This window comes from Manis javanica, chromosome 4 (genome assembly GCF_040802235.1).
Source record: "Manis javanica isolate MJ-LG chromosome 4, MJ_LKY, whole genome shotgun sequence".
NCBI lineage: Eukaryota > Metazoa > Chordata > Mammalia > Pholidota > Manidae > Manis > Manis javanica.
This window is the reverse complement of record NC_133159.1, coordinates 95753243-95769347: the sequence shown is the minus strand read 5'-3', so window position 1 is coordinate 95769347 and position 16105 is coordinate 95753243. Positions and strand designations below refer to the sequence as shown.

Below are 16105 nucleotides of genomic sequence, written 5' to 3'. Positions count from 1 at the left end.
CCTTGCCGTTTTCTTTGTGTAATTTATTTCTAGTTTCATACCTTTGTGATCTGAGAAGCTGGTTGGTAGAATTTCAATCTTTTTGAATTTACTGAGGTTCTTTTTGTGGTCTAGTATATGACCTATTCTTGAAAATGTTCCATATGCACTTGAGAAGAATGTGTATCCTGTTGCTTTTGGGTGCAGTGTTCTGTAGATGTCTGTTAGGTCCATCTGTTCTAATATGTTGTTCAGTGCCTCTGTCTCTTTACTTATTTTCTGTCTGGTTCATCTTTCCTTTGGAGTGAGTGGAGTGTTGAAGTCTCCTAAAATGCATTGCATTCTATTTTCCCCTTTAATTCTGTTAGTATTTGTTTCACATATGTAGGTGTTCCTGTGTTGGGTGCATAGATATTTACAACAGTTATATCCTCTTGTTGGACTGACCCCTTTATCATTATGTAATGTCCTTCTTTGTCTTTTGTGACTTTTTTATTTTGAAGTCTATTTTGTCTGATACAAGTAGTGCAACTCCTGCTTTTTTCTCCCTATTGTTTGCATGAAATATCTTTTTCCATCCCTTGACTCTTAGTCTGTGTGTGTCTTTGGGTTTAAGGTGAGTCTCTTGTAAGCAGCATATAGATGGGTCTTGCTTTTTTATCCATTCTATTATTCTGTGTCTTTTGATTGGTGCATTCAGAGCATTTACATTTAGGGTGATTATTGATAGGTATGTACTTATTGCCATTGCAGGCTTTGCATTCGTGGTTACCAAAGGTTCAAGGGTAATTCCCTTAATATCTTACAGTCTAATTTAACTCACTTTGTGTGGTATTACAAACACAACCTAAAAGTTCTCTTTTTTTTTTTAGTTCTTCCTCCATTCTGTTATGAGTTATATTCTGTACTCTTTGTCTATCCCTTGGGTGACATCTATTTAGCCTTAGGGACACTTCTGTCTACAGGAGTCCCTCCAAAATGCACTGTAGAGGTGATTTGTGGGAGGCAAATTCTCTCAACTTTTTCTTATCTGAAAATTGTTTAATCCCTCCTTCAAATTTAAATGATAACCTTCCCAGGTATAGTATTCTTGGTTCACAGCCCTTCTGCTTCATTGAATTAAATATATCTTGCCACTCACTTCTGGCCTGTAAGGTTTCTGTTGAGAAGTCTGATGATAACCTGATAGGTTTTCCTTTATATGTGATCTTTTTTTCTCTCTCTCTAGCTGCTTTTAAAAGTCTGTCTTTATCCTTGACATTTGCCATTTTAATTCGTACATGTCTTGATGTTGTCTTCCTTGGGTCCCTTGTGTTGGGAGATCTGTGCACCTCCATTCCATGGCTTGAGAAACTATCTCCTTCCCCAGATTGGGGAATTTTTTTGCAATTATTCCCCAATCTGGGGTACACTTTCTATCCCTTTTTCTCCCTTCTTCTTCTCCTGGTACCCCTATAATATGAATAATGTTCGTTTGGATTCATCACACAATTCTCTCAATATTCTTTTATTCTTAGAAATTTTTTTCTCTTTGTGCCTAAGCTTCTTTTTATTCCTCTTCTCTAATTTCTATTATATTTACCCTCTCTTCTACTACATTTAATCTGCTTTTAAATCCCTCCATTGTATGTTTCATTTCAGATTGAATCTCCAACTTAAATTCGTTCCTGAGTTCTTGAATATTTTTCTGTACCTCCATAAGCATGTTTATGATTTTTATTTTGAACTCTTTCAGGCATATTGGTGAGTTCAGTTTCACTTGACCCTTTTTCTGGGGTTTGTGAGATTTTCGTCTGAACCATGTTCTTTTGATGTTTCATATTCCTGTGTGGTGCCCCCTAGTGCCCAGAAGCTCCAGTCTCTGGAGCTGCTCAGCCCCTAGAGTGAGGTTGGGGGTCATAGGGGAGCGGAGCTGGTGCCTCGGTGGAGGAAAGATCTGTTTCCTGATTCTTGTCTGCGGTGCCTGTCTCCAGTGTCAGAGCCAGTGGGCCAAGCACACAGGCGTAAGCCTCTGTGCTTTGCGTTTCTAGCTGTTGTACGTGGGGCCTCCCTCTGGCTGGCCTGATGCCAGCGCAGTGACTGGAGGTTTGTGAACTGGTGTTGGCAGGCTAGGAGGGAGGCACAGCAGGTTGCATGTCACAGTGGGGGGGGCCTCAGAGCTGAGTAGGCAGCCAGTGGGATGCAGCACCTGGAGCTCCTCAAAGTTCCCAACCAGCTGGGCAGAGCGCCCCCAGACAACCTTGTCCAGCTCTCCCCTCCACCACGCAGCAAGCTCCGTGAGAACCCCACTCCTTCAGCAGCCCTCTTGCTGCTAGGAAGCCTCTCAGATCGCCTGCCTTTCCCATCTTCCAGAGCGGCCAGGTGTGGATCCCCTCCTCCACAAATGGCTGGAATCTGTCTCTCAAGCACTCCACCTGTCTGAGTTCCCCAACATCCAGAGCACCACACAGTGTAGGGTTCTGCTCCCAGAGCAGACCTCCAGGGATGGGTGTTCAGCAGTCCCAGGCTTCCACCCACTCCCCCACTCCGTTTTTCTTCCTCCTGCCAGTGAGCTGGGGTGGGGGAAGGGCTCGAGTCCCGCCTGATTGAGGCTTTCAGTTACCCTGTTTCATGAGGTCTGCTCTGTTCGTGAGTTTTGTGTGCAGTCTGGTTCAGCCTTCTTTCTTGTTGTTTTAGGGTTAGTTTTATCAATTAGCTACATTTTCATACTATCTGTGGTTTTGGGAGGAATTCTCTGTCTCACCTCTCACGCCGCCATCGTGAATCCTCTGTGCTCATGTTTTTATTTCTCTTGGGTAGATACTAGGAGTGGTAATGCTGGTCATATGGGAAGTACATATTTAACTTTTAAGAAAGTGTCAAAGTATTTTCCTCTTTCCATTTTCAACAGCAAGTCTATGAGAGTTCAAGTTGCTCCATGCCCTTGCTAACACTTGGAATATCAGTCTCTTTAATTTTAGCCACTCTAATAGGTACATAGTAGTATCTCATTGCAGTTTTAATTTGCACTTCCCTAATGACTAATAATGTTGAGCATCTTTTCATGTACCATTAGCCATTCATTTACCTTCTTTGGTGAAATAGCTATTCAAATATTGCCCATTTTTAAATTGGGTTTTTCATCTTATTGAACTGTAGTAGTTTATATATTACAGACACAAATACTCCATTATATATATATGATTTGAAAATATTTTCTCCCATTCTGTGGCTTGTCTTTTGATTTTTTTTATGGGATATTTTAAAGAACATTTTTAAATTTTGATGAAGCCAAATGTATCAATTTTTTTCTGTGTTTCTATGAAATCTTTGCCCATCCCAAGGTCACAACGATATTCTCTGTTTTCTTCTAGAAAATACATATATTTTATTTTAAGACCCTTCAGTTTATGGATCTACTTTACGTGATTTTTGTGTATGGTGTGAGAATCAAATTTCATTTTTATACTTATGGATATCCAATTGTTCTAGCACCATTTGTTGACAAGAGTATCATTTCTTCATTGAACTGCTTTGGTATCTTTGTCAAACATCAATTTATCAAAACTATAAGGATTTATTTCTAGATCTTCTATTCTGTTCCACTGACCTATTACTCATCAAATACTGTACTATCTAGGTTGCTATAGGTGTAATTACAGTAAATTTTTTGATCCAGTAATGTAAGTCATCTCTGTCCTTTTTAAACTTGTTTTGAATATCCTAGATCCTTTATATTCCTTATCAATTTTAGAATTAGCCTATCTATTTCTACAAAAAAAATATATTGATGGAATTTTGAAGGGATTATACTGAATTTATAAATATTTGGAGAGAAGGACCATCTTAATAATAGTGTGTCTTTCAGATCATGAACATGAATGTTACTCCATTTGCTTGATCTTTAATTTCTCTTACCAATGTTTTGTTTTTAGTGTACAGGTCTTATACTTTCTATGTTAAAGTTATTCCTAAGTATTTTATTCTTTCTGATACTATTATGAGTGAATTATTTCCTTAATTTCATTTTTGGATTACTCATTTTTGTATATTAATCTTGCATCTAGAGAACTTGTTAAACTAATTTATTAGTGTTAGTCATTTTTTTACAGATGCCTTACATTTTCTAAATATGGGATCAGGTCATCATGAATAAAGGCAATTTTCACTTTCTTTTCGTTGCCTTCTTGTTCTGGCTAGAATCCCCAACACAATGTTTTATAGATATGGTAAAAGAAGACATCCTCGCTTTATTCCCAATTTTAGAGGCACAATACTGTCTTTAATCATTAAGGGGTGATGTTAACTATAGATTTTTTGTACACACCCTTTGACAGATTGAGGAAATTACTTTCTATTTCTAGTTTCAATGGAAATTGAATTTTGTCAAATGCTTTCTTTCTAGCTCTACAGAGATCATGTCGTTTTTGTCCTTTCTTCCATTAATATGGTATATAACATTATTTTCAAAAGTTAACCAATGTTGCATTCCTAGGATAAATACCAACTGGCCATAATAGATAATCCATTTATATGTTTTGAATTTGACTTTGTTAACAAGTATTTTGTTTAAGATTTTCACATCTATGTTCACAACGAATTTTCTCATCTTTGTCTAGCTTTGGAATCAGGGTAATACTGATCTCACAAAATGAGTTGGGAAATATACTTCCTCATGTATTTTCTGAAAAAGTTTATGTAGGATTAGTGTATTGGTTCTTGACCTAATTAACTAGTACTTATTCTTTAGATCTTATTTGAACCATCAATTACTCAGGGAAGGATTCTCTGACCCCCTTGACTATGTCCATTTCCCTTTTATATAAGCGTAATAGCTTGTAAATAATAACTCTCCTTCTTAGTGTTCACCACAACATAATTTTTATTCATTCGTAGTATTATTATTGTTTCTCTCCCACTTTACTAGAAGCTCCATGAAAAGGAAAATGTTGAGTGTTTTCGCTCATCATTATGTAGACATAGTACCTGGCCTGCTGCCAGACACATGTCAGGTAGGTACTTAGCAAATAGTTTATTAAATGAAGGATACATAATGACTGTTTTAATTTTTGATGCTTTGTTCCCTTCCTTGACTTACTGCTTTTTTTCTCTAGATTTTTCATAGAACCACTTGTATCATTGTAACTCTTCCTATCAATCCAGAGATTTTTTGTTAATACAGACATTTAGAGTGATAAATTCATTAAGCATTAATTTGGAAGTACTCCATAGATTTTGTTATAATATCTATACTTTTATTTCTATCCTTCAAAAATACAGATATATGGTCCTGCTACTCAAATAACAAAAATTTTTCCATTTTCTAAAGAAAGTTCTTAGTAAAGCAGCCAAATCAGTTTCAATCCAATTTATGTCCCATCATCTTATCTACATACTTAAACTGCAATCAGACTGGGCTACTTACTCTTCTCTTAAACAACTACTATACTTCTGTTTATAAATACCTTTCCTCTTGTGCTCAATATATAGCAAAATACTTTAAACATAGTAGCCCAATAAGTGTTAGTGGAAGAGTTCATACCACTCTTCATGATCCAAGTTAAGATTTTTAAAATTTATATCTTTTATAATTTTTAATATTTTTATTATGTAATCTCTAACTTTATTGTACTGACCTGATGTTAATACTGTTTATTATTTTTTAATTTTCTTTACATTTTTTGTTTTCAAAATATATTTCTGTAATTTATTTTTAACATGAATTAAATATTTCTTTGTATCCTAATACCATGCTGTGGCCAATTTTTGTCTAAGACTTAAACATATTTAAAAAGATATCATGGTTTCCTCCTACCACCATTCATGAAGTCAAGAACCATGTGTGTCTTGTTGACTGTATTCTTAGCACCTAGGACTGTTGGTACATTATCTTAGTAAGTTTTTAGAGTTGCCTTTAATTTTATTCTTTCCACTGCTGCTAAATTAAAAAGTATACACTAAGGAGTTGTTAGGTAGATTACTTTATGAGAGAATAATGAATAAAAATATTCATAATAGATGGGGTTCAATTGAATACAATAGACGCTGAGTTCCTAGTATGAATCAAGATGCTCTAAGAATGGGATACAAACGCAATTCCTGCCCTTGAGACTTATGAAGGCATACAGATTTACAAATAGCTTTGATATGATATACTAAAAGGAAGGGATGTATATAATGGCATGGAAGTTAAGAGTTAAGGAAATCTTTAAATTATGTAGTGGAAGAAGGTAAGAAATTCTGTAGCAGAAAGTTAACCTTTTAACTTTTAAAGATAAGGAAACCAAAACCCAAACAAACTACAGTGCTTGTTCAAGATCACAGAGCTAGAGAACACAAAAGGAGATCTAACTCCTAGTTCTGTGCTCTTTCCATTATACCATACTTAGTATCAACACTTTTTAGCAGCTCACAAAAGAACAAGGGAACAGAATTTAGAGAGTTAAAAACTAAAATTTGCAGATTTAGTCATCCTAACGTCATGTCCTACTAATATAAAAAGTCAAGACTGTACACAATTACGAAAAGCTAGCCAAGTACTATGTAAGTCAAACAACTTTCTAGTTGACTGGCCGTTTAAAAGAATGCACCCTAAAAGTGTTGGTTAAACGTATTTCACTGGAGATTTAAACATCCCAATCTAATCAATGTGACTTAGATATAAATAAAACAAATGATTAAGTTGTATTACACTAACACATACATATTTTTTAAGTGTTTAGAGTGTCTGCAGCAAATCTTTAAAAATAAAGGCCCCCAAAACAAGAATCTGCCAGCCATTATTCAGCAATTTCCAGGAAGTAGACTGTGAATCTGCAGATCGAAGTACTGAAGTCAATAGAGAGAGACATTCTTTCAGAGGCAGGGATGGTGTTTCCACACCCCTCAAAACTATCCAGTTACATGTGACTTACTGAGCAAGCTTTCTAGGACTAATCTGCACCATCCTCTGCCCCAGTACATGCTGACCCCTCAGCCCTGACTTTGAAACATTATATAACCCTCCCCTCCCCTATTGAAAAAAATTAATAAACTGGAATTCTGAATCCACATCACTTTTAGGTTGCTTGGTGAGCATGAATTTGCTCAGTTCTAAGAGTACTGTAGAAAAATGTTTAACACCTGAAAAACTTAACACCGTACTACTATAAACCAGTAACTGAAAAGTGATTCAGGCCACAAATGGGTTTCCCTGGGCTCACAAAGGCAGGAAGAAAGAGGAAGAGGAGCAGAGGAGAGAGAAGAGGAGGAGGGGGAAGGGAGGAATGAATGTGTGTACATTTTATACATATAAAATGTATATTCCCAGCTTCTCTTGAAAACTCTGGCAATACTGGGGCTGCAATGCCACAAAGTAACAGCAGCTGGAGTTAAGTAGCCATAGCTCCATTTACATGTGACATTTGCTTTCAAATTCATCATAGGCCAATCACTTCTAATTTCCCTGATATTGAGGATAAATGTCAATTGCCATTTATCATTCTGCTTGCGGTGATGTTTTCTTTATAAACTTCAAAGTATGCCACACTTGATGGGTAAGTGCAGATTTTTTTAAAGTATGTACAATACACTCTTCCATTAAAGCAGTAAAACAAAGCTAGAATTTAAAAAAATCAATTTACCTTAATCTGAGTCTGCTCGATTGACTTTTCCCATATCTGCTGATCATATGCTCCAATCTGAAATAGAGAGCAGGCTTTTTAAATGATGCAGAGGAAATCCTTTTATTTAGGTCAAGTCTCACCAAAGTCATGGGACTATTAAGTATCTATATAAGTATCTGGAAAATGCACTTCTCAGAGGTTAGAATAAATTGATATTTCCAAGGTCTGTTTCCTTCAAAATTCTAACATAACTGGATCTAAAAGTAAGTCAAAAATCAATGTTCAAAATATTTCAAATTAAGTATTATCTGAAAAGATATGTCCACTTTTTAAGGAAAACATCAGTGGGAAAACTAGAGAGGAATAAAACGTATTCAATAGCTCAGTAAGACTGTTGCCAGTACAAACCTGAGCTGTGCAAATAAAGTTTCATGTCTGAAAAAACAGCAGTTGGGTCAGAAGCAAACTATCAAAGCATGGCTGTGGCATTGTGTGTCCAGCATGGAGAAGGAAGGTGACTTGAAAATCTTATTCGGGGACCTGGAGCTAAGTTCAAAAGACCTGATGACCTTGTACATCAGTTTTCCATTTATGTTGAGAGATACCATGCGAATACCTGGCAATACCAAGTTCAGGGAAAACGAACATGTTCTCTGTGGGAGCTTTTTGCAGGAAGTATGTTTTACGAATAAAAATATTGATACTACCTTCTTTTGGTACCACGATATAGCATCTCTCTCATTTGAGGCCATCTGTGTCTCCAGCCAGAGAATGGGATTTCACTGAAAATGAAGGGAAGCCAGTCGGTGAGTCCAGTTGCTGAAAGGTACTCTTCCAATTTGGGTAGAACTCTAAGACCACTTCGCTCAGCCCCTCCATGAGCTGCTGTTGTTTTCGCCGGCTGCTTGCCCGAACAAAAAAAAGCCAACCCCAAAAACCTCTGGCGCAGTGGCGACCGGAGAAGCCTCTCTGCGATATTTTGTGCGGGTGTGCTCAGGGATGAGGGGGAGGGGAGGCGAGGACGCAGGAGCCTCCGCGCCCAGCGTCTGGTTCTCACCTGGTGCCTGCGGCCGCTCAGCCCGGTGGCCGGGACCTTCCTCCTCAGTGGCCCCGGCCGGGCCCTAAGGCCGGGGGCGAGGCGACGCGCCCGGCAGGCCGCATCTTCTCCCGGATGCGGAGACGCCAGCGGGGCCGTTACCATGGAGACCGCGGAAGCCGCCCCAGCCTTAGAAGCAACCGGCCGCTCAGCGCCCAGAGGAGGGCAGACCTGGTGCCCTCCAAACCCGACCTACAGGGTCACCAGAGACTGACCCAAAACAAATAAGAGAACGAACTTGAAAAGGAAGGGGATAAAAAGTGAAGGGAGTCCTTGCTAGGCCGCTGGTCGCCACAGCTATGGCAAAAGGCTTTTGCCGACTGGAAAAGTCAGGTGCAAAGGCCGCAAGACCCGGAGGAAGATGCTTGGGGGCGGCGGACGCGTCCTCGCTCGGCCGGGCCTGATGCGGCCATGACTCAGCCGGCCGAGAGCTGAGCGAGAGAAGCGCGGCAAACCGAGGGGCAGGCCGGCCGCGGCTTCCGCTTTCCGGGTTTTCCAGCAAGGGTGGCCCCGCCCTCGGCCGGGCCTTCGCGCGGCGCCTCCGCCCGGCTGCGGGATGGAGAGGCCTGCGTATTGCGGCAAAGCGATCTAAACTGAGACCAGCTCCCCCGTTCACCCTTCGGATCACTTCCTCAGAAATGACTTTCCCAGCCATTGATCTGAAGGACGTCGGTCCCGGTATACTAATAGACTCCCGTTCGTTTCTGTTTAACACTTTTATGTCCTTTTTTGTGCTTCATTAATTACTGTCGGTTTTCCCCACTGCGCCGTGGTCTCCAAGAAATCAGAGACCACAGCCTGGCACGAGACTGGTACATAGGTTTTTCCCATCTCTGCCGAGTAAACGAGTGTTTTCATGAATTTACGCTGACCTGGAACGAAGGGCCTGGTAGGCTACTGCTTAGTAATTCCCTTCCTCTCCCACCCCTCAGCAGTTCGGGGGCTTTACTTGCTTTCTGGATGCTCAAGCTTAAGGGAAGAGGAGGAGCAAGGCTTCGGGCAGTTCCAGGGCCCTTTTCCCAATTAGGGTAGGTAAAGGTGGCCGTGGGGAGGTTTCTAGGTTAAGAATTAAAGCAGGCTGAGAGGTCAGGAGAAAGGAACGGCACCCAAAAATGAATATTTAAGGAAACGTTAGTAAGGTTTAAGCCTTTTTCCTCCTATATATATTTCTTGGCAATTAACAGAAAACTGACTTCTTACTATCATTCTCACCTCACCCAAAGCAGAGTACTTGCCCAGCATGTAGCATTTGGGTCGGGTAAAGCTACTGACAAATAAATTGGTTAGATTAGCTACCACTGAAAGTTTAAGTGCGGTTCTAAATGTTTCACAACATCATTGAATCATCCTCAGGTGGATGTCATCCCCATTTTACCAATGAGGAAAATCCTGCTAAGAAAATAAACTCCACAAAACTAAAACCAATTCACCCAGGTTTGTTTTTCTATTGCACCCATTGGGTGTTTTCCTTTTTGCTTTCCCTTCCTTAAAGCATTACAACTTAAAAAAAAAAAAGGATAAATGACAAATGAAAAAGTGTCAGTTTTTGTCTAATATTTCAGATGTACATTACATTAATAGCAAAACCATTTTACTTCATTACTTAGCACACAGAGGCTTTTGGAGTTGGTAGAACCTGGAATCAGGTTGAGTTCATTAGGGAATAGTACTAAGCAGCAAATCATCTTTCAGGAGCCCCTGAATAAACTTTTCAGTGTATCATAAGGCTGCCACTTACCAAAGCATGAGTTTTGAACCCAGAACTGAATTCAAATCCGTGTTCCAAATGACCAAATAATGTGAGCCTAGGCAATTTATTTAACCTAACAAGTCTGTTTTCCCACCTGTATTATGATGGAGACTGGATTGTTACCTTCCTACTGAAGGATAATGGATTAAATGAGATACCCTCAAATAAAATGCCTAGTTAACTAACCTTAGTTCCCTCCCTTTTCCTTTCCTAATCAGAGCCAAGGGTTCTGTGCTTAGGACAGATAACTCAATAAAATAAGTTCACACAAAAACTGATGAGGAAAAAAATCCATTGCATTGTGACACTTAATACATCAATGACATCTGAAAAACCTAGACACCTTCATTAACTAACACTGCATACATGTACTTTAAAAAATACCATCACCAGATTAAAAATTTTATCATCCTCTCATAAAGATATAAACCAATTTAAGCATCAGGCAGGAGGCATAACTGCCACAAATGCCAAGCGTAATTTTTTCTTCTTCTCCAAAACTACTTGCATCTCAATGTGTATGGAATTATCCCCAGATCCTATGACCTTTTTAGAAAAGAAAAGTCTCAATATTTTCTAAAATATTAGAAAATAATAGGGGATCACAGAAGGATTAATACTTTAAAAACATTTCAATTGCAGGTAGCTAAAATTCACATGTGCTATTCATTTTCTCATGAAACATCAGTAAAGGACAAATCAGACTTTGTTTATTAAAAAAATACTTTACAGGAAAAAAAAACCTATGCATTCCATTGTCCTATTTTACAAAGAAATAGCTTAACAATTTAACACACTTAGACAGCTACAAAAAAGCACTGTGTTAAAAGGATTATTATTCACACAAATTTAGATTTAAGACTATTCATTAAAAACCTTTTTAAAACACTTGTTAATGTCAATAAACAAACTAAGGCCACAAAACGCAAATAGTCCGCCAGGCAAATTATACATTTCATCTATATGCAAAGACCTCTTGGATAAATTAAAGCCACAGGAAAAAAGTCTTAGCTGCCAATCAAAATGGAGTTTAGTCACAGAAAACACTATTACATGAAAATTTACAACATGTGATAGTAGTACATAAGTATTTCTTTAGAGAGAATTGAAAAGTGCTATATTAAGAGACAGTGGTCTCAACTACATGCACAAGTGGATCCTAAAAAATGTATGAAGAAAATGGAAGGCCATAATATTTATGGAGAGATACTTGCTTTTAAAGCAACAAACTTCCAGGATGAGGATAGGTCCCTTATGTGCTAAAGAAAAACATTTGTACATTTCCTCTACTTACTGCATGACCAATAAATACAGCTACAACCTGTTTAAAAAAAAAAAAAGAATTAGCAGAAATAAGAACGTCTGGCATGTTCTAGTGCAAGGTACATTTTTTAAAAACCTTGTAGCAATGCCAAAACATTATGAAGACATAAACTCAATTATCCTAAAGATATAATAAATGCAAATAAATTTTTAATAGCAAATACAGATGAAAATATAATGGGCTAATATTAATAATCAAGAATATATTCACTAAGGGTTTTCTTGAATTTTGGAGTCTTGCTCCTAAGTTAGCTTTCATTCTAGACAATATTTATAGAGGGGAAGGCAATAAGGAAAACGCTTCTCCAGTCATTAAGTCAATTTATTCCTATTAAAACTTAAGCAAGATGATGCAATACATCTCCTAACATTTAGTAAAGGATTTTATTTAATAAACTTCCCCCCGCCCTGACAAGAGCTTGTTTGCAATATTAGTCAACTGATTTTCCAACTGTCTCTAAGGGGAAAGGGCACCTTTCAAGTCTTCGAAAATAACAAAGTACCAGTGAAACAAATTCTAAGTACAGAATAAGCAAACTTAAAGTACAATTAAGCCTAGGAATTCACTTTTAAAGAGTTTAAACTTTGGAGGGGGCAACTAATATGTAGGTTATTATTATTATTGCTTTATGAATTTGGGACACCTCTTTGAATCATAATCCTACTCTTAGCATATCTTGGTAAACAGAATGACTTCTGGGGCAGGGGAAGACTTTTATCCTTTTTAATGAATACCATAAAATTGCTCTATTTACTAAGTTAGGAATATTCATTTATTGGCTCCTTTGCATAAGCACATTTTTTAAATATCCCTCTGCTCCACAAAATACTAAAACTTATAGCCACATTCTGCAAGTATTCTCAAAGAGTTGGCACAACAGATAATATACCAAAAAGGAAGATCGGCTGAAATTTCAGTTACAACTTCACTGCCATCACTACTTTACAAATCAGAAGACGCCAGATTGCCCCATGCCTCACTCCACCAAACCAAGTAATTTAAAGATTTAGAAAAGTTGCAATCATTTGTATCACTAACTAGGATACAGCTTTGAAAGCAGTAAGAAACTCAAAACTTGCTCTTTTATATTCATCAGTCTTTAAAGCATGCTATTAAAATCTAAACTCACATAGGACATTCAGTTTCGATACATTACTAGCTAAGTGTTTCTCTCTCCATTCTATTGCAATTCTAACATACAATGAATTTATTAGTACATGATTTTAAACATTTTTATACTCCTTTAATGTGTTTATATTGGAGGTGAGGGTAGACTGTTTTAGAAAAGGAAAATGGAGATTTGCTTTTGATTGTAGGTCTTTGCAGATCCGCTGGTTCCTGAGTGATTATACACAGTGCTGGCTGTCAGGAGACAGTCTCCTTGTTTATTAGCAATGACCAGCTTAGATGACAGATGGCATCTGCTGGATGGCAAGTGGGAGATGGGGAAATCGGATCTTGGAAGACAAGAAAAATAAAAATAAAGTTTTTGCTTTAACAACGTTGTTCTTCATGATTATTTTAAAAAGCAAATATTGCCTGAGAAGAATTTTACTTTGCACAGCCTAGTAAAGCTCTATGAAATTCTTCTGGACAGAAAACAAATACAAGAAATAACCCAAATCTGCATACTTTGTGATTATCTCCCTCCCCTCAAATAACAGAAACACCCTAAAGTCAAGTCCCTTAAAAACTAGTCTTGCTAAACCACAATTTACCCTAGAATTTATACCCAAGATTTTAAAGCACCCCTGCAATAAGCACATTACTTTTCATACCATTCTAATTACCTTATTTACAAAGATAACTAAAACCAACATCAGTTCCAATTCACAAATGGTTTACACTGAATGTTTCTCTATTTCTTCATCCTTTGTAACAGAGAATACATACATATACATATATATAAGGAATAGTACAGATTCTAACTAATCACTGCAGTATTTGCTGATGGTTACTTTTCTATCGGTTTACACAGTGACCTCTCTACTTTGCTAATATGCATTTAACTACACAATATTGCACAAAGTAATATTTATATAAGATTTAACCTATTTCAGAATATTTTAGAGAAAATTCATATTTAATATTTCAAAAGATGCAGCTAAGTTTTCATGGTGACAGACAATAAAGCAGCATCTTTTTTTGCCTATGTTAATGTAAATATTCCAAATCTCACCCTCCAAGAAAAAGAAAATCTCCAATTGCACTATAACCAGGTAGATACAAGAAATCTGGTCTTAGGTGTGGGGAGTACTCTCCCTTTAATAAACAAAAGGCCTACTGTATTATTAAATAAGAGAAAGCGAAATGTGTATTACATTAACATTCTAAAATAACAGGAAGTTAAGACTACAGTAGCTATATGAACTGTGCCTGTTTGGAGAAAAATTTAAATATTCAGGCACTAAGCTTTAGGATACCTGAAACTCCAGGATGAAGACGAGTGCCATATTCTTTATTAGTAGCAACACAGAGTAATAGTAAATAAACCCAGGTTTCACCAGTAAAAACTGAAGTGTCTCAACAGATCTTTATCATGAAGAGGTTGATGCCAGCTGACAAAAATAGTTTTCCCTAAGTTTCACGCACAAAATATGGCAGCTTCATCAGAAAGATTGGTATCATTCTCTACGTTTGATACTCGTGATCAGTTAAGGAAGCAGAACAATAGAGTATCATGTCAACATTATCTTTTACCCAAAATATCTTCCACAGTTACATCTATTCTAGAAGAGATTAATGAACCATGGATAATGAGTGACCAAGGACTATTCATCTTTATATATTTTTAATTGAAATGTCCACTGGGCTTTAAATAACACATACAAAAAAGACAGTTGGATCAGAAAGTGCTGTGCTTTCTCTTTTGTTAAGAAACCAGAGAGCCACTGAATTTTCCTTATAAACTACCTGTTTTTTATGGTTCTAACGAGATAACTTACTTGCCCATGCACAAGATGCAGGAACTCTTGCCTGCAATGTATGCCATTTTTACTGTAGAAACTGAATCTGTGCCATAAAGACACAAATACTAAACTATAAACCTGATCTTCTATCATAAAAACAGCAAATATGGCAAGAGACAAGGCAAGATAAAATTAAGGGAAGTGACTAATTTACCAAATAAGAATCTGTTATTCCAGAGAATTCTCATTTTGATTTGAAGAAGAGATTGAATTGTTACCTCACACCTTAAAACAGAAAATAGCAGCAGACCCACTATTACATACTGTACTAACGGGATAAGATACAACTCTTAACTTTGCATAATCTGGTAAAAAAGATATGCTTGACATTTGTGGAATGTCATTTCTCTTTATAGAATTATAGGCAAGATTTCTCCAATAAAACTTAACTTAAGCCAGTTATAAAACTATAACTTCACATCAAAATTTAAAAAAGTTAAAAAATGTGTTTGAATATGTACATATCACACAGGAGTGCTTGAATGTTCCTGTAGTTTGTGTTGCTGGTCAGAGTCCAGTCTACCTTCCACCTTTAAAACTGGAATAGGCTGAGTCATCTGATCTTGCTGCAGATTAAGTTCTGATGAAGGTGGGAAGGATGATGAGGCAGTTGTCAAAAGCTGCATCTCTGTGCATGTTTCTTCAGATTCAGTTTTTATCCTCACACACTGGGGTTCAACTTCTAATTCTCGCTTTCCAGTTAAATCACAGTCCATGTTAGAACTACTTTCTGTGTTCTGAGTGGCTTCCACAACAGGGTGGTACTGTTTAAGCCTTATATGCCAAGCTAAGCTGCACACTGCTGACACTGTTTTGAACTGATGAATGACATTTCTAGGGATGAAGTAAATATCATTGTCGCATAGCTGAATTCTAGCATAACGAATGCCTTCTCGCCTCATTTGGTTTAGTTTAGCTTCATCCACCCACTGTACACACTGAAGAGAGGAAAAAAGCTGTATGAGACTTTAAAATATGTAATAATTTAGTCAAGTTAAATATTACAATTAGCACAGGAAAACAGGGACAAATTAAAGCCAACCATTACTAAATGATACACAATTTCCTAATTTTCCCATAATCCATGGAAAACATTTTTCCTCTTATTTACCTCCTCACTAGTTAACAATGTACAAGTTAAAGTCAATATGACCTAGGGAATCATTTAAATAAGTATTTGAAAGTGCAGCCAAATATTAATATTCTTTGCAATACATAAGGGCAACACTTATCTGCTCTTTCAACCTTTGGCATGTGAGGGCACACAGTACCACAAGGTTAACAGCTGAGACTGCTTATGGCCCCAAAAGAGCAGCCTGGGCCCTGTGACTATCTCAGGCTTACCTAGCATCCCAAAGATTGATGTGATCTTAAGCATTCTAGTTGGGAAGTTGTTTTAATTAT

General features: G+C 37.4%; 2 protein-coding genes across 8 annotated transcripts in view; both read right to left on the bottom strand.

Moving 5' to 3' along the window:
- PHTF1 (putative homeodomain transcription factor 1) overlaps nucleotides 1-10058 on the bottom strand; it is a 50736-nt gene extending 40678 nt beyond the window's left edge. Inside the window, exons 1-3 of one of the 7 annotated variants that reach the window (XM_037005402.2) lie at nucleotides 8620-10058; nucleotides 8270-8344; nucleotides 7581-7637 (exon numbers count right to left, since the gene is read on the bottom strand). In XM_037005402.2, coding sequence (XP_036861297.1) covers nucleotides 7581-7637; nucleotides 8270-8314 — 102 coding nt within the window. In that variant the 5' untranslated portion in view covers nucleotides 8315-8344; nucleotides 8620-10058. Of the gene's footprint in view, nucleotides 1-7580; nucleotides 7638-8269; nucleotides 8345-8619 lie in introns of those variants that run through there. The other 6 variants (XM_073234402.1, XM_017652031.3, XM_017652032.3 and 3 more) reach the window with 6 other exon arrangements.
- A 1038-nt stretch (nucleotides 10059-11096) lies between these two features.
- Nucleotides 11097-16105, bottom strand: part of RSBN1 (round spermatid basic protein 1) — a 45379-nt gene continuing 40370 nt past the window's right edge. The window contains 1 exon segment of the mRNA XM_017652029.3: nucleotides 11097-15639. Coding sequence (XP_017507518.1) covers nucleotides 15166-15639 — 474 coding nt within the window. The 3' untranslated portion in view covers nucleotides 11097-15165.